Below are 18,864 nucleotides of genomic sequence, written 5' to 3' on the forward strand. Positions count from 1 at the left end.
TTTGGGTTATTTTATAGTCGTTTTTATATTGTTAAAGGGTTATTTCTAAAAATAAACTGGAATTTATGACATTGATATAATAAGTAATTAAAGTTCGATTTACGACGAACCGCCAGAAACTAATTAATACGTCGTAAATGCGGGGGTTTATACTATACATGATAAATTACAGACTATTTGATGTTATATGACGTTTTTTCGTGACGAACAAACTTAATTTTTGTTTTAAAAATGAGTTATTTTAATCAGAAATGCGCTCTGTTTCTCTCCACTCTGTTCTGTTTTCAATTCTCGCTTTACGACGCAGTTTTTTAAAAATTGTCAGAATTTTAAAGTAAAAATATAGTTAATTTCCTTGTTAAATAATTAATTAATTTAAATTATTTGTTAAACTTAAACACGGTTTGCGAGTAGATTAAGTAGAAATAATTAAAACTTCATGATAAATATTTAACTTTTATGTTCGTAGAATGTTACAGATGTAATTTAGTGTTGTTAAATGGTGACGTGAGCAAATTTGACGTGATTCCTGGCTAAACAAATAAGGATATTGTCAATTTTTATGAATTAATATAACGTTTATTAGCTAAATAAATCCCCAGATATAACATAAATTTTCTCGAAAATAGGAAAGTTTATAATTTATCGATTTTAATTTTATAATTAAAGTCAGTTGGGTCAGTGGGTATGTAATTTATGTGATTAAAGACATAATTTATTTTCTAGTATGTTCGGTGGTGGTCCTGTTTACTTTCTCTATAATGACTTTCTTCTTTTCTAGTTTCTTTTATTAAATAAATAAAGCTGGCAGGAGCTCTTGCATGCCTTTCCCGCCATTCAGACTAGAGGTTATGCCTTATTTTTTAGGGGTGGGATGAGTTTTTACAAAATGTTACAAATGCCAGTAATATTTTTTTTTAATAAGATAAAAACCCTAGTAAAATTTTATAAAATCTGACCCCGCTTGAGATATGACCTACTGTATATCCCCTCTATTTTCCCTCTCCCTCGACTTACAATCTCTAAATCGTACTATCATCAATGCCCCACACATAGAAGTATTCCTGCAAAATTTCAAGAATTTCGGTCTTCGGGGTCCTGAGTTATAAAGCAAAATGCAGTCAACATGCAAGCATACGTGCAGAAGTTTGTTCCCTATTTATTTGTTGTTTTCGGAAGCGGGGCCTTTAAACACCGAGAAATGCAAAAATTCCTAGTACCTCGGATATATAGAGACACTATTTTATGTGCAGATTCGGATTAGCAAAATAATCTGCAGCTTCCTCGAGTTATGTATCGATAGCTTAGAGCCTTATATTCTTACGTGTACAATTATTTGGCAAAGGAGAAAGGCCTGCTCTATGTTATAGCTTAGGGTCACAACAAGACCTGACATCATATACCTAAGAACATTCGAAACTCCTGTTCAACATCATAATAATATTTTATGTGAAGGTCCTTTCTAATGTAAAAATTCATCTCTTATAGATTATGTTTTTATGTTAAGAAAGCCTTATATATAAAGGGCATGAGTGTTGGAGACTTCGCAATTCTCCATTATCTCAAGGAAAAGAAGAATATGAGAAGAATTCTGTCAAATATGGAAGTTAAGAAAAGATTTAACTGTAAAATTGACGGTTTTCTTAACTCCTAATTGGTTAAAAGGAATTGACATTAACCGATATTTGCATATCTCCGCCTATTTATATTTTTCTAACCAATCCTTTTCCAGATTTCTATCAGTTTCGTTATACTTATCGTTTACATTACTCGAAGGTCCACCTATGCTCGTAAGTGTAACTATACACGTAATTTTGTGTAATATGCGAATATATAACCAAATTTAGACAATAAAAAAAATATTATCTGTTTGATGCTTAATTTTTTTTTATTAAAATTAAAATTAGTCGAACACTTCAACGATTAAATTATGCATTTTTTAAAAACTAGATTCAAGAACATGGCTAGTTTATTCATTTTAATTATAATATACTAGCTGCAAGTACCCCGGCTTCGCTGGGGGTTTTTTTTGTTCGTACATTTATATGTAATATAGTTTTTTTAATATAAAATACATTCGCTAAAAGACTTTTCTTTTTTTTAAACTTTTTCCGCGCCATCTTTTGCCTTTGAGATATTTATATATAGATTAGATGCTAATTATGACGAAAAAATGATTAACTAGGAGCGCTTAAATTAAGGTTTGAAGTCATAGTTGAAAGGTCAATAATCTGTAAAGTTTTGTTTAAACTTGTTTAAGAGCTTGTTAATGAAAGGTTATTATTTTATGATGGGTTTTTCAGTCGTCGAGTGTTTGCTTATGCGATTGTCTTCATCGTCATTCTTCAAACTGATATCATCATTTCTATTTTTTATCTCTGATATATCTTTTCGATACTCCTCAATTCGTTATAACCTCCGAAGGTAGGGCATAAATCCTGTTTAAGTTTTTCTAAAGCATATAATTACCTTAACCGGATTTCCTTTAGATACTAGGTGTCTTTACAAATAAAAAATAATCAAACAAATTGACACCAGGAAGAAGATAATAAATATTTTTTGATAAAATAAACTGATGTAAAAATGATTTAAATATTTTAATGTGAGGATCAGTTTACTAATTTGCTTCACTTATAAGCTATAAGTTGTTTAAGTTAATAAGTGAGATCATCAATAAGATGAAGAATACTTTTACTACACACGTATCTAAAGATTAAGGATGAACAGAAGTGTTCTGAGGGAGGAGTGCACCAATCTGTCCTTGCTCTGCAGGAATGGACCAATCTGTCCCAAGAACACCCGAATCTCTTGGTGACTAGCCTGCCACGACATTGTGAATGCGGCATTACAGTTCGAAATAGACATATTCCATACTGATAGGTCTCTCTGCCTGGGTATTATAAACACTTTCCGTTCTTCTCCATCGGTGTCAACTGCTGTATGTATCTTTTTCACCAAAAATTTACTTTGATTTGTAAGATTATACAAGTTATTGTGTATTACTTTGTGTATATCTAGTCCAGTAATAAAGTTCTTTCCATATTGTATTTTCCAGTTTTCTCTATTTATGTACACGTCCCGCCTTAAGTTTCGAACACGTGTGTACTTAAGGATGCTATAAAAATTGTATTTTGCAATTATCTTCTGCAGATGAAGTCTTGCAAACTATTTTATTCTCTATTCTTTAAATCTAGTGTATACAGGGTATGCATTTTTATTATTATATTTTTTATCTTTAGCTTCAGTGACCCACATATTCTCAGTGATCCGCATATTTCCTATTCCCACAAACAGAACTGCATCTTTGTTGAACGTACAGACATTTTAACGCATCAACTGAAAAATAATTAAAAAAAAGCATTAAAGTATTATCTCGAATAAGATTTTTAAATTCGCTTTTCGGAGGTGGTCGTTGTTTAGAGGATATTTTTGTTCAAAAATAGTGACCGCCGTTTACAGGTGGCCAGATCGACTGCATTTTAAATATTATTACGTAAATTATTCGGTATTTTCCAGTTCAGCTTTTAGTAAATTTAATAATTTTCGTCGCATTCTTCCCCTTCATCCTGTCATCTTGTTTTCCCTCCTCCTCTATCAGTTTTTACAGCCGTTTCCTGTATAGATTTTTGTATGACGCTTCGACATTTAGGAAGAGGAGAACGTTCTACGCATTTTCTAACTTTGATGTCATTTTATATTCAAAAAAATATATTTAAATTATTTCACTTTAAGTTAAATTTAAGATTAAAAAAATGATTTTTGCTCGCGTTAAAACAATAAAAACAAAAATCCAGCAATGAGTTGTGTAACGTTTCTAGCAAAACAGTTAAAATTGTGCTTGGCGCCATCTGTTGTCAGGTTTTTAGTAAAAAGTTTTCATATGATTAATTATTAAAAAAATAGCGAGAAAATGTTTAGGGTAGAGTAGAATTTTAAATACTAATAACGAGTAAAATCTTCATTAAGTCGGGATCCAGTCAAGATACGACACGCGACCGCCTCTTAAACCACCAAAATTTAACAGCAGCAATGTCCATAATACACGAACCTTCATACAAAATTTCAGAAATTTTTGACAAAATGTGCAGGAGTTATTCTGCTTTAAAGTGGGTGAACGATAGCGTGCTCCCGTACCTAAAACACGCGTAGGCAAAAAACATCCATACATAGAGGAAAACCCCCAAAGTTTTTTCAATTCCTCAAGGTTTTAAGGTGCCTCCCGGTCCAAAAATGTAAAAATCTTGGCTGAGGGGGTTATTTTTTTGACTGATCGACATACATATATAACACTGTGAAAGTAAAAATTCAAGTTAGATCTTTTGATTTGTGTATACTATTGTATCATTTGTATTAATTAAGAGAAGAAGAATGCAATTTTCTATTCGCAGTACAGGATACGAATGTTATTTTTCTTGTTTACGTGAACATTTCTCTTCATTAGTAATTGAATTTCTAGAAACACAAACAGGAGTTCGTCACGGATGTACTAAAAACCTGTTTACTTCATCAAATATTTTATGTAATATAATATTTAGTGGATATTATTAGGTAAACTTTCTTATCTTAAATAAAAAAGAGGTAGAGAGATAGGATTAAGCATCTGTTTTTAAGGATTCACGTGAAAGATTTGGGTTATGCACGTGGAGGAAGAGATAACGAGTTTTCAGTGTATAAGACGCTAAATATTCAAGAAATTAAATAGTAAAACTGATTTTGTTAGCATTTTCTGTACTTTGTTTTTAATTTTAGAAAGCGTAATTAGTAGATTCCACCAGTAGCACCAAAATCGTAGTTGGTTGTGTTTTCGTGACCTTATCAACTCTCCGAGGAAAGAATGGATCAATCTACCCTTGCTCTGCAGGAGGGATGGATCAAACTGCCTTTGCTCTGAGAGAGGAGTAGATCAATCTGTCCCGAGAACACCCGAATCACTTAGTGACGAGCCTGCCACGACATTGTGAATGGTGCATCCCAGTTTGGCTGGTCACGTGGAGTTTATCGGGTTTTCTTCAAATATCTAACAACCTAACCAGGGGACAGTTTACCAAAGAAAGTCCTATACCCCTCGGCAAATCCTTCATATACAAACACAAACTAGTGTATTATGGGAATTAAGTGGGGGTAATTTTCCTAGGGTAGATAGTCTCTTCAGATATGTAAAAATTAACAGAAAGAGAATTATTTGTATTTTTCTCTTACGGAACGATAAATTGAAAATGGTAATTGAGTCCACATTTTTTTCATACATACTCAAAAATTTAAGCAATTCGGTTGTTAAATGGGTCAAACAAAAGAAATAACACAGTTTAATAAGAAATCTGTAAAAGATTTCCATGTAAGTTACTTAAATTATTACAAAAATTAGATTTAGAAAAGAGAATATTTAAGAATTTCCCATTTATTTAGGTGACACATTTAAAATGACACATTGATCTGTCCACTGTGGATTTTTCCAATTTATTTATTTTTTATGCCATGACCTTATCCAGATATTTCCTTTAATAAATACAATGGCGGATTACCCTATAGGGGCCCGCCTAGGGCCTCGTCGTCTCGAGGAGCCTGAAAAATTACGTAGTAAAATTATAATATTCCTGTAAAAAAAAACTTGCCAAATTTCTATGGCTGGGTAAAAGGACGCTTAAAAATGATTTACCACATCCAAATTTTCATTCCACCCCGTCCCACCCTCAAAAAAAGTAAATTGAATGGTACATAAGAATATGCACGCGCCATTGAGAAACACTGGCATTGTAAAATAAAAATAAAGAACAAATTGCACTCCTTCTTGTTTCAAAAAAAGGACAAGGACAGTAAGCTGAAATGTCCTTTGAAATAAAGGACGTCTGGCAACCCTACTCACCCTCTCACACGCGCACACACATGCAAAGTTGTATGTATACAATAAAACCTGTGTAACCGGAGTCGCACGGTTCCGAATATTTTTTCCGTTTTATTCAGGTTTTGTTTTGTACAGGTTTATTTTAAACATAAAGAACTTCGCTCCGTTTTGGAGAATTTTTTCCGTTTAGGGAGGTTTCTTTTTTGGACTGTATTACAATTACAGTAAAACCTGCGTAAATTGGACTCGCACCGTACCATACTTGAAATAGATTATTTTAAATGCTGTGTTTTTTGTAGGCCACCTCTGTCTGATGTGATATATTTCAAACTGCCATTTACAAGAACGTAACCTCGATTTATAACACAGATTATAAGAAGTAGGTTGGTTCACTTTACGACGATTTTCCAGGAACCAATTAATGGTAAAATAATACATATTTTATGCAAATAAATAATGAATGGTGCGTAATAAAATACAGTTAGAGGTGCTTTAATGCTCTAAAGTGCTTTACGTGTCAGTAGAATTGGATTGGATTTATGGAATAAGGCACTACCTGCCGAGGAAGATGCTTCGTAGAAAGACTTTCAATGGGGAAACTTACCCCTATTTAGGTATTAGACACATGAAGAAAACTCAGAAAATTCCATGTAGATTGTTGATAAGGCAAGAACCCGTGCCCAGTGGTTCTATCCACTGGGCACGGATGGGCCTTCAGAAAAGATTAGAAATCTCAGATTTAAATTAATTTTTCTGGTTAAAACAACCAGAAAAATTTAGTTTTCTTCAAATTTTTTGGGGGCCCACCAGTGCTCGAGTGAAAAAAAACATCTGAACATTAGTAGTTGGTCGTGGGTTCGTGTCTCGTCAACGGGCCACGAGGAGTTTTCCGAGTTTTATTCACGTGTGTAACACCCAAATAGTGTAACACGGGCCAGTTTCCCATAAAAAGTCCTCATGGGTGGGTATTTAGGGTTTCTCCAACGGGATCCCGGGAAACAGTTCACTTTTTTCCCGGAATCCCGCGACGAGCAAAACACCGGTAAATGAGAAACTTAGTGGTATCCCTCCTCGGCAGATAACTCAAATGTCACGTGCCGTAAACCAACCCTTCTCTCTTCAGGTGTTAGATACGTGAAGAAAACTCAATGTAGGCCGTTGGCGGGACACGAACCCACGACTAAATTCCAGTGTTTAGTGGTTTATTGATCGCGATGGGAGTGAGTACACCACTCAGTTGCATCGCATCGTCAGCCAAATCAGCTGCTGATTTGGCTGACGACATTATTTTTCAGATTTCTTGATGAGAAATTTAATATATTTATACACAACTATTTAAATTATTCACATTTCTATTATTGAATTATGTTTTCTGTATCTGCGTGACAAATCCATTAATTCTTGCTTTTTCACTTCGAGTCGTCGGCACGCGCCGAAGCAATTTACATAAAGCGATTTAAATTATTGCGACCGAATTTCGCTTCCTGTGTCAATCAATATTTTGAAATCGAATTTTCCAGTGTTTTAATTCTGATCACAGAGAAAATGTGACAAAATGTAATGAAGATCGAATTACGCCTGTGACGTGAAATTCGACGTCACTTCATCGACAGATAATAAACGCGATACTTAAATCCGGAATGACGCGATACAGATAACACGACAATGCGTATGACGAAAGATGACGCATTGGATAAACGACGCGACATTTAATGTGACATTTCTAATTTATCGTCGTCACACTAGGCTAGATAATGCCTTAGGCAACCTATGCTTATGCCTAAGCAAAACTTAAAAGTACTATGCAGAAATCAAGAAATCCACCCTTAAAAATTTTCGAAGCTTCGCTCTGGATGCTTTAAGTTGCATTTTAGCAACCAAAATAGTATGATAAAAGTATGGGGCTTCAATAAAATTCTACAGTAAATACCGAGAAAGCGAATGCCATTCAAGAAAACAATTTTATTAAACAATTTTACATTTCCAATCTTCAAGTGTTTTACATGTTATCCACGTGAACAAGTTAGAGACCTAGTTACAAAAAATAGAGATGCTAACGAGGAGGGCACCCCTACTTTTCCAGAGTAGCGTAGAGCAGAGTAAAGAGCATTTATACTTTTCCAGAGTTGCGCAAAATAGAAGGAACTTTACTTTTCTAGAGTATGGTACAGCAGAATAGAAGAGGTACCTTTTCTCTCCAAATAGATTAAGTACAGTGAAGAGCGCTTATACTCTTCCAGAGTAGTGCAGAGTCTAATAGAGGACACTTCTACTTTTCCAGAGTAGCTCAGAGTAGAGGACTCTTCTACTCTTCTACAGTAAATCAGAGAACAAGGCACGTACAGTAAGCCCTTGTAGAGTAAAAGTACCTTTCTTCAAACACCTCTCTATTTTGTCAAGAAGTGAGAGCCTTATTCTTCATTTCCATAATTTTCGTGAGAAAAAAGATAAAATCCAAAATACCTTCGATAAGTAATAAAAAAAAATCTCTTTTTATTCATTTATTTTTAGACTTTCGAGAGGAGTAAACGAACACTCGCGACTGACATCGCCTCTCTCTTGCTCTGTTACATTTGAGAACAAGTTTAATATACAAAATTAGCGTATTTAATTATTCATTTAATAAAAAATAATAATTGAAAAAATTCAAATACAATTTATATATATATTTATTAGTACACAATGTAGAATGGTGTGCAAAAAGTGATAAAATTATTCAAAATTTCCACACCAGATGGCGACAGCTTAGCATTGGATATCCGGACAGCATCGAGGGTAAGGTCCTTCCTTTTTAATAATTGTGCATCCTTCGGTATTATCAATAACTGTACATCTACATTAAATTAATTAATTTTAAAAGAATATTTTTAAAATATAATTTTTTTAAAAATTCTAAAACGTATTTACTTATAAGTTTTTATATTTCGAATTCCTCGTATCACCACGCATCTGTGCTTTTCGCACCTTTCGTCATCCGTCCAAATTTCTTTTAATTTACGTTTAATTCCGTTTTTATCAATGCAAGGCCCTTAAAAAATAAAGAATTCAATTTTAAAATAATTTTATGTTTAATTTATTTTTTAAATAAAACAACGCGCGGTTTTTATTTCTTGTTTATAAATGGAGTCACGCGACGCGACACGACGTCGCGAGCGATACGCATTTCTCTTAAACTGAACTATCGCCTTCTTGTAAAATTGCAAAATATCAAATATATCAATTAAATTATTTATAAAAATTGTTTGAATTGATATTTATTTAAGAATATCAACTCAAACAATTAAATAACTTCACTTCCATTAGGTCGCGTTGCGCCTCCTCGCCGCGAAAGTGTGCGACGCGTTTCTTAATTTATATGAATCCAACATATATATATACTAAGCATTACGTATATCATAGCCCAGGCTTATGACTAGGGTCTTGCGTGTTTAGAGGCCTCAGACATTCGTAAACACATTCTTACCGTTTGTTTCCGTCCACGTAAATAATACCTGGGACGATCCTGGGACTTTGTACTATAACGATACGATTTTCAAATTATACAAAAAAGGGCCTGAAACTCTAAGATTGTCTAGGGCCTTGCAGGACTTAAAACCTCCATAAAACAAACAAAAACCTTTAAAATATTAAAATACAACGCTTAAAACAATGCCGGTGAATCACGACTTACCTGGTCCAACTTCTTGAGGTGTGTGAAGTATGGCAGCGTGTAAGAACTGCACGAGTAAACAGACAGATATTACACAGGTGTATAACTTAGTTAAGAATGCCATGATGGTAGCTTCACAACTCCAATTTATATGGTACCTTATATAAAAGTATGGTAAGAATGGTAAGTCACGTAGTAGACACCAGACACGTAGTGTCAGAATGTATTCCACAAACAATATTAATTTAGACTTTCCTCTTAAGAATAAGGAAGGATGAGGACACACCTTGCTTAATATTGTTTAAAATGCGTGGTTACGTAGTGACGTAGTATATAGTTGTTAACAGCTCTATGTTACGTAGAGTAGACCCCGCTTTAAAGTGTTAATTCATTTGAATCGATTTCTACTACTTTTGGCACCGGAATCGAATCTGGACGAGTCGTAAAACTGTAGGGATTTTTCGGGGGTGGTCCTTCCAGATATTCACCACCTGGCCGCCCCTTTGTGGACTCCCGTTATTTTTACAAAAACAAAGAAAATATTTGTTATTGATGCAGCCCCCGCTTTACGACCGCTGGATTTAAAATTCCATTTTTATAATTTTTACGTGTGTGAAAGTTCATACATTTTCTCGGACCGATGAAAATGCAGTTTGGAAGAGGGCCAAGGAAAAGAAAGGGCCTTTTTCTTGGCCCTCTCCAAACTGCATTTTCAGGAACATAACCTCAATTCATAACACTAAACTATCTCAGAACGTTGTAATGTGAGTTAAAACATTAGAAGGCCCGTCAAGTTTTACCTTTGCTCGATACAATTTCTCAATGCGTCCACCTCGTTTCACACGGCACGCATCCAGCCGACACTCAAATTCTTCCTACACTTGCTACGTCATATCCGTTATCACACAGCAGCACAATTCTACGGTCCTACAGCTCCTGCAGATTACTTACGTTGTTGCACAATGTCGAGTGATTCCGACTTTGCCAACTGCAGAACACAAAACGCCTCTGTTGTGGGACCGCCATTTTTATTTGGGAGCTTCCTAGAAGTAGTAGACAATAAGACGTTCGAATGCAGATGTAAAATAAAACCAATCGAAGTTACTCTATCGTTTGGTGTACGTCACCTACTTCTAGGATAATAATTCATATAATTATAATTAGAAGGCCTTGCATTATTATACCTTTGGCAGATCGCCCACATGTCGCTTTGCCTATACAAGAAAAACAATGATAAGTATGAATGAAAGTATATGAACAACGTAAGTATATATATCTAGTAACAATGAAAGTATATATATATATATATAATTTCATTTAAAAAAACAAATAAACCGGCGACGAGTTGCTCAATTTTCCCGGCAACATTTAAAATTTTAGTGGCGCCATCTGTTATCATATTTTATTGAAAACACTTTTTATATTTTTAACTATTATAAAATGGCAAAAAGCTTAATTTTGACGGTAGGGATGGGTTTTATAAAAAAAAAAACTTGTAAATGCTGGTAACAAGTAAAATCGTCATTAAGTCCGACCCTAACACACGACCCCCATTATCTCCCCACCCCCTCAACCTTTAACCACCAAAATTTAATAGCTTCGATCCCTCTAATAAACAAACTTCCCTGCAAAATTTCAGAAATTTTCGACAGAAAGCACGGGAGTTATTAAGCTTCAAATGGTAAACAAAATCACCCCCCCACACACACAGTCATACATATAGAAAAAAAACCCGAATTTTTTGCATTTCCTGACGTTTCGAGGTGCCATAAGTCCAAAAATGTAAAAATCTGGGAGGGTCAGTTTTTGACCGAAAGCCATACTGTATAACAGCCGGGAAAGTAAACATTTTTAGACCCCATTTTACAATGTTTTTACGAATGTGGTGCAAAACAAACCTCTAAATGGGTATAATCTAAAATCCACGTTTCTTCATACAGTTTCAACATAACAAACACTAACAAATATGTAACACATTCTTTATAAACCGCACCTATTTCATATGCTTAAGTAGGAGCATAATAGCACTCGTATAAAGAACATTTTGGGTCTCCCCTCTTGGAGACCATGCTTACACAAATAACAATGATATTGAAGTAGAAAAATAATGTTAGCCCATGGCCAAATTTATTTCAACGGACAATTTTTTAATTCTTTCCCTCTGGTGGTCCCCCTCACCAGCTTTAGGTGCCCTTAAAGCTGGTGAGGGGCTACGAGAAGTGGGTACCTATAGGATCCCTTCTAACTGGAGTTTCTATAAATTATTCATGAACTTGGGAACGATGTGGGTTGTTTTGTGTAATGTTTCTAAACTCGTCTTGTATTTTTAAGTAAGAATTTAGATTAATTATTCTGTTTATTTTTCAAAGATTCTTAATGATCTTGTCAACGTTTCTTAATGACAGAAAAGAATGTAAAATATAGGTTAAATAACATACCTTTATGATTTATTTATCAACACACGTCACGAGTTTACACCCCATTATATTGAGATTCAAGAAATTAAATTAAGCTTTTAAATATTCTTTATTTAATTATATAAAATTAATTTTAAAAAATGAGAGTTTCATTAAATAAAAGTGCCTTAAGGTGGAAAAGTTCCTAAGGGCAAATAATCCTAGGGCAACAGTCGGGGTAATTTCCTTCCTTTTTCTCTATTTTACAATTTGGGTTTGGACTTGATGGAACACCGCAACTGGAAATAAAAATTAAATTTTAAAAATTAATTTTATTTAAGTCGAAATTATATAAAATTAAGAAACGAATTACGTAAACATATTGTAAAATTCTTAACGTGCAATAATACAAAGTGCCTTTTAAGTGGCTTGGCATGGATTTTTCTGATTTCTTAAAGAAAATCTTTAGATATTTAATTTATATATACATATTTTTCTTAATTTTCTATATATGTGTGAAGAATACATTCAAGCAACGATAACACTACCAAATTTAAACAATTGATCCTTTCAATCACTCATCCACAGCGCTCATTGAAGCATTGCAACGTGATTTACACGAAGACATTTTAAATTTTTGCCATCAAATTTCATCTTATAATGCCAAATTTTTGAAATTAAATAAAGCATGAGTCACACAGGTCAATTGTCTAAAGATATTTCATTCTATTTTACTTTTTTATTTCCGATTTTAGAGAGGGAAAAAAATCACCGAAGTTCGCCATTTTGACTTTCTTCGTAACGAAATGACGTAGAATTTCACGTCATAGTTAGACTATAGTGACGTGATTCTACGTCATTTTTTAAAAACGCAAATTGCGCTTAAATCCGGATTGATGCGATAGATAACCGTGGATGTGTGACGCAGTACAGGACGGTGTGACGTTGATTATGACAGATGGCCTGACAAAAGATGATGCACTGATAAAACAATGCGACAGATACATGACCTAATATGTATATTGCAACAAACTTAATAGTATAGCCTATTGGTTTATTATAATTTTCGAAATGTACAGTACGTCAGGAACTCCATTAACCGGTGTCTTAGTACTCAAGGTCGTTAACAAATAGAATCTGTAGATTAAGTACAAATGAACTTTAAACTATTTATCAGTACAGGGAATAATGTCGCCATTATGAAAATAAGTTTTATAGAAAGGCCTACGCCCCTCTCTAGTTTCAGTTTCAGTTCTACTTTGCGTATAAAGAATATTTAAGCTGAAATTTGTATTATCTGTATAGCGAGAGCGTTTTAAGCACGTTTGAAACCTCAGAACTAATTTCTTTAAAGGCATTGTATGAAGTCCCAAAGAAAGCAAACCCCAGTCCAGACAGAATATGCTCTTGCGTTTATGAGGCCCTGCAACAGACAGAGGCGAGAACACGTTTTCTGTTAAATTCGTGCTATCAAATAAATGAAAGTACAGTATTGTAGATGCGAATTTTATTATCTGCAGTTTTCGATTATCCTGGCGCAATCCTCCTCCTCATTAGGCCGGTTAATGGAGTTGCTACTGCATATTGTAAAATTGAGATTAAGCAAACAACAAAAAAGGCTGCTAACGGCAGCATTTTAGTTTTCTTTTTCTTCTCAATTCTCTTCGTTCTCAATTCAATCCGTAGAGGTTTTAGGCATAGTCAATCCAGGTAAAAGATTAGACTATTTAGGCCTATCCTCGCATTTTTTGGAATAAATATATACTTATTTTTGGTCCAGTACTCGAAACTCAGCACCAGCTACAATTTAAATATCTGTAAGAACCATATGAACTTAAGTCTACCGAAAAGTCCTCTCAAGTCCACCCTTGCCCAAGGCTTCATACTTAGGCAGGATGACCGAGGGGTTAGGATGGCAACCAAACACTCTGAAGGACCCGGAATCGAATCAAACCGATCGAAAACCCCACGAATTTTTGGAGGTGGTCCGTTAGGATGTGTCAAGTCTGGGCCTGGCCAACCCATAGTGTTAAAAAAAGGCCATCTTCATACCCACGAGTGGAAAGAGCTAAAAAAAGACCTCCAGCTGAATGCCATTTTACTTTATCCCAGGTTTACCCACGCGAGTACTCGACCTTCAAACGTCAATACAAAGTATTTTTAAACGTATTTTTATTGTTAATTTAATTATTTATAACAATTATTAAGCTAAAATTTTAAATTAAACTTATTTAAACTTACTCCGTGATGATAATATAAGCTTTATCCTCGACGATTTGACATGTCAGACGTTCGCAAAAATTCGGATTGTACCAATCTTCCCCATCTTCTTTTAATTCGGATCCATAAACACACTTCCCTATAAAAATATACATATAAATTATTAATTAATACCTTAAATTATAAGGCAAATAACTTAATAATTATATAAAATACTCTTCAACTTACCATCCCTCATAGCAACCGTACTGTTGAAGGTATAGCAATTTGCCAAAGTTCCTAGAGCCAACACAGCAATTAATGTAGTTAACATTGTCGAGTGTCGTCTCCTACACTGTTTGTCTGTCCGTTCCATATATAGGTTACTCGACTGGCTCCACCTTTATCCTTAAATCTGAATCATCCCACTTCCAGTTTTTCAGGTTAACGACATCCATCAGGTTATTAACGTACCCTATCCGTTTATTTGCTTAAAAATGCGCCCGAAAACACCAAAATTAAGACAATTTTGACCTCTTAATTATCGGAAGTAATTACATTTTAAAATTTACAAGGATTTATAAGGAAAAATTTAATTTTGGAAGGTTAAAATGTGGGCTCTTTCCGTTTTTAGTGTGTGTGTTGGATGGAATATCCGTAGATAAGAAGTGATGCAAAAAATGCAGGATGTGAATTAAAGTATGCGGATTTTTGTCCAGTAATCATGTTGATGCTATGTTTAATTATTTTCTTCCATTTTGTTGTTAAATCGCGTGCAATTAGAGAAGAAATTGTGGTGACAAAATCTGTAGGAGGTAAAGGATTTCCTGTTTTAATTATTAATTAGTAAATTAATGCTTAAATCCTACCGATTTTAAGGTAAATTTGGTCCTTTTCTTGTTCTGGTAAATGAATTTTTTAATTATAATGTCTCTCGCTTGATTCTTTTTAATACAGGAAACGATTTAGTGCAAAATTTCTATCAAATTTTTGCAAGCGACGACGCGCGCGACTGTCGCAGCGCGCCAGAGAGAGAGAGAGGTTGCGACTGTTGAGAATTTTACACTTATTCATTGTGATAGACAATAATGTTTAGCTAAAATGTTCTTTACCTAATTATGTTTAACGTAAAAAACAATTTAATCTGGGTATTTATGCACAAACGTAATGTTTTGTAAACAACGATAGCGACGCCGTTACGATGCGTCACAGGCTGCGACTATTAAAAATTCTACACCTTTTCGTTCCGACTGTAATGAGTTTTCTATTTATGGCGTGATTTAACCGGTTTTATTTAGTGAAAAACAAATTAACTTAAGCATTTAAATAAAAAAATGTAACCAAGAATTTTGTGAGAAACGATGGCGATGCCGACGCGCGACCGTCGTTTGATAATAATTATGTCGCTCGCGAGTTTCTCAACCGATCGCACGCGCCAGTGACACTCATTGACATTCACAAAATTCTGATTTTTATCAAGATTTTACCACAAAAATAAGTAGAAATTGTAATATTTTAAAGTTTCGATTGAGACAAAATATAAAGATAGGACCTTAGATAGGTGGGGCCCTCGGATAGGACTTTAGATTGCTATTCCTAGGGTCTATGGTTCTGTACATAATTAAGCACTAGGCACGCGAGGCAAACAGCTAGGCCCTAGGCACGTGAGGCCCATGACTAGGATGTCCTGAAATTTAAAAATTAAAGTAATTTTAATAATTCTATAGCCACAATTAGAAATTATTAGCTTATAATGTAAACTTATGTAGAGGGCCCCCAATCTTCTGTGCCAAGGGAACGCCTTAATCCGCCACTGCAGAGTTAATATAATATAGATCTATACCCTTGTATCTATACCCTTGTATCAAAGTATAGATGTGGTTGGATTCTCTCATCACACAACTATGCCGCATATATATATATAAAGGCATATTTGAGTGATGCCTACTATATACGTAGACTTTATATTTTAATTTTCGATTTCTGCTGCCTCTAGGCAATGCCTAAGTTGTCTAATGAGTAACCGAGGGTCTTCTATTTGAGCCTGTATAGACTAAGTTTTCAAAATTATGTAAACTACACTTAGAGCCTCTCAAATGTATTGAGAGGCCTTGGCCTCACAGTTTTTAGGCTGCGGTATATTAAAAAAACACACATCAATGGGGATAAAATGCGTAGTAGATATTTTTGGGGCCCTATGCGAACTCTAATCCTTTATAGGACGTACCCTGTACAGGCCCTATAGTGGTCTACCTAAGCCTATAGATCTGTTTATTATGGATGTGAATATGAGTGGATATGAATATAAAGGCCCTCTAATCTTCCTGCTTCCTCTATCAAGGTCTAATTAAGGATTTTAAAGCCTTAAATGGTCCAGTAACAAGTATAAAAAAGATTTTATCACCCGTAACCGCGTTTCCATTTGTAAACATGACCTGAAGTTACGCTTTAGTAACTAAGTAACTTCTGTAGTGCGTAACTTTAACCGAGGTCACCCGATGCTATCTTCAAGTGTATCTATTTTGTTAGACTCGTGTAACCTTTTACGTCATTTTGACATCATTCCTATAGTTTTTACAATGGGGAAGTAGGTAAATGACGTCAAACTGACGTAGAGGGTATCAGAATTATTTTAAGCAATTAAATTATATATATATATATATTTTTTCTTTTTTTTAAAGGAAACTGCCTTTACGATGACCAAATTATTGAATTAAACTCGACAATTTTCGATGATAAATCTTGCTCCAGCATCACGTGCAAAACTGTAGAAGATGCGGGATTTTTAATTATTTTAAGGTATAATTTTAATTAATTTATATATAAATTACAAATTTAAATTTTTTAAACAATACATTATTTTATTTTTAAGCTGCGAGCCTCTTCCAATTAAAGACGAATGCAAACTTTTCAGAATGAAAGGACGTTTCCCTGATTGTTGCCCCATCGAAGTCTGTCAGTAACGCAATGAAAATAATCACCTAAAACATTTCGTTCTTTTTTAAAATTTAATTTAATTAATTTAGCTCTTTATAATAAATCTAAAATATAATAAATTTCTCAAATTTGATGAGTAAAACCTTGAATTTTAAAAACCGTCGTAAATCGAACTCATATTTTCCATAGACTTAGCGTCATTAATTAGGGTTCTGTTCTTACGTTTAGTGTCAATAATTGGGGTTCTTTTTAGCGTTGTTAATTTCACAACTCTCGCTTTTACAAGTAAGAGTTATAAAACGAGGGGTCGTAAAGCGGGGGTTTTGTTGTAATTGTATACTCGCTTCATTATAATTTATGAATTAAAAGTACTTAATTATACTTAATAATTTGTACCTGTAATGCATGTTTTCGATTTGTATACAATAAAAAAATAACTAAAAAATTCGACAAAATAAAAATTTATTTATCTTTAGAAAATGCTACAAATATAGAAACTTTAATAGTTAACAAAATGCAAATTTTTATTTTAAAAATATCAAAAGAAAGAAAAAAGAAATGCTTTATTTTCTTCCATTCCTTTCGAGAAGCAATCGAATTTCTTCTACAATGGCTTCGTTGCTGTCGACTTCGGGTTGTTGATTGCAAACGATTTCTCCAGAGCAGCATTCGGGATAAGGTCCTCTACGGCCGACAACAGTGCAGTTCTGAGAGATGGGGGTGAGAGGGACACAGCTGAAAGCAGAAAACAATAATTAAATACACAACACAACGCTAAAATAGCTTATAAAATTACTCATTTACCCTCTGATTTCGCTGTGCCCTGACGTGTCCATTATGCTGCAAGAGACCTTCTCGCAGAAGTCCGTTCTGTACCAAATTTCTCCATTGTCTAGAAATTTATCCTCGTAAATACCGCATCTACCTATAAAATATTCATTTAAATTAAATATTTCTATACTTAAACCTGGTTTTTAATCTTCGCGGATAGATTAAAAGAATCAATACGATGGCGTAAATATAAATCTTACCATTTACTATTGGTACCCGTGCATCATTTTTGTAGGAGATGAACTTTAGATCATTGTTTGTGGCGTAAACAGAGAATGCCAGAAACAGGACAGTGAAAATATTCCAAATCATGTCTTCGGAGTTGGAGTTCGACGTGGTGGTGTTCGATGTGAGAAATGTGTAAGAAGCAAAGGGTTGCCCCTCTTATATTTATCAAAGAAGATGAGTGGTAAACATCCCTCGATACGTTTGACGTCGAAAGTAACATCCTGCATTATGTAATATGGCCCAAAATAAACTCACTTTCAGAATTTTCAAGGGCATATTTCCACTTTCTCTTCGTGCACGGCTTCCCGAACAGTCTCCGAGTTTGTTTTTATAAGTCAATTATGAAATTTTAAATAATAATATATACAAAATTTACTCTTAAAATAACTCTAATAAACGTTCTAGCGCAGAAAAATACGACTCTAAAATTTATAGATTCGAATTTAATGCGCTCTTCGTGACCACGCTTCGAGTTTGATACTCGAGTTTGTGCAACTTAATTCGTGTTTGAACTTATTTATCGCATTAGAATATATAAAACTTAATTAAAATTAATTTATTTAGCGATAAAGGTAATTAAACATTGAAAAATAAGGTTATTCAGAAGAAAATATGGCAAAGAAAGTGGAGAAGTTCTTCAACTTCTCGAAGAGGAACATCTTCAAAAGGCATGGAAAATGTATTTATATTCACATATAAATAAGGGAAAATAAATTAAAATTGTTATATTTAATAATTGAAAACATATAAAAGATGATTTATTTAGTTTTTACATCAGGAAA

General features: G+C 34.0%; 3 protein-coding genes and 1 long non-coding RNA gene across 4 annotated transcripts; 1 reads left to right on the forward strand and 3 right to left on the reverse strand.

Moving 5' to 3' along the window:
- Nucleotides 1-8,542: 8,542 nt before the first annotated feature.
- LOC136982241 (toxin-like protein 14) lies at nt 8,543-9,842 on the reverse strand. Its single transcript, XM_067278702.1, has 3 exons — nt 9,513-9,842; nt 8,750-8,870; nt 8,543-8,675 (listed from the first exon to the last, which is right to left on the reverse strand). The coding sequence occupies exons 1-3, from the start codon at nt 9,613-9,615 to the stop codon at nt 8,588-8,590; spliced, it is 312 nt and encodes a 103-aa protein (XP_067134803.1). The 5' UTR covers nt 9,616-9,842; the 3' UTR covers nt 8,543-8,587.
- A 2,156-nt stretch (nt 9,843-11,998) lies between these two features.
- On the reverse strand, nt 11,999-14,674 carry LOC136982170 (U-scoloptoxin(16)-Er13a-like). The gene is made up of 3 exons (XM_067278603.1): nt 14,336-14,674; nt 14,129-14,246; nt 11,999-12,186 (listed from the first exon to the last, which is right to left on the reverse strand). The coding sequence occupies exons 1-3, from the start codon at nt 14,460-14,462 to the stop codon at nt 12,093-12,095; spliced, it is 339 nt and encodes a 112-aa protein (XP_067134704.1). The 5' UTR covers nt 14,463-14,674; the 3' UTR covers nt 11,999-12,092.
- A 96-nt stretch (nt 14,675-14,770) lies between these two features.
- Nucleotides 14,771-17,412, forward strand: LOC136982171 (uncharacterized). Its single transcript, XR_010881856.1, has 3 exons — nt 14,771-14,901; nt 16,768-16,885; nt 16,959-17,412. It is a non-coding gene; the product is annotated as an uncharacterized lncRNA (long non-coding RNA).
- A 56-nt stretch (nt 17,413-17,468) lies between these two features.
- LOC136982169 (venom protein 30.1-like) lies at nt 17,469-18,241 on the reverse strand. Its single transcript, XM_067278602.1, has 3 exons — nt 18,055-18,241; nt 17,828-17,948; nt 17,469-17,758 (listed from the first exon to the last, which is right to left on the reverse strand). The coding sequence occupies exons 1-3, from the start codon at nt 18,164-18,166 to the stop codon at nt 17,587-17,589; spliced, it is 405 nt and encodes a 134-aa protein (XP_067134703.1). The 5' UTR covers nt 18,167-18,241; the 3' UTR covers nt 17,469-17,586.
- Nucleotides 18,242-18,864: the final 623 nt, after the last annotated feature.

This window comes from Centruroides vittatus, unplaced genomic scaffold (genome assembly GCF_030686945.1).
Source record: "Centruroides vittatus isolate TY-2023 unplaced genomic scaffold, ASM3068694v2 contig_817, whole genome shotgun sequence".
NCBI classification, from domain to species: Eukaryota; Metazoa; Arthropoda; class Arachnida; order Scorpiones; family Buthidae; genus Centruroides; species Centruroides vittatus.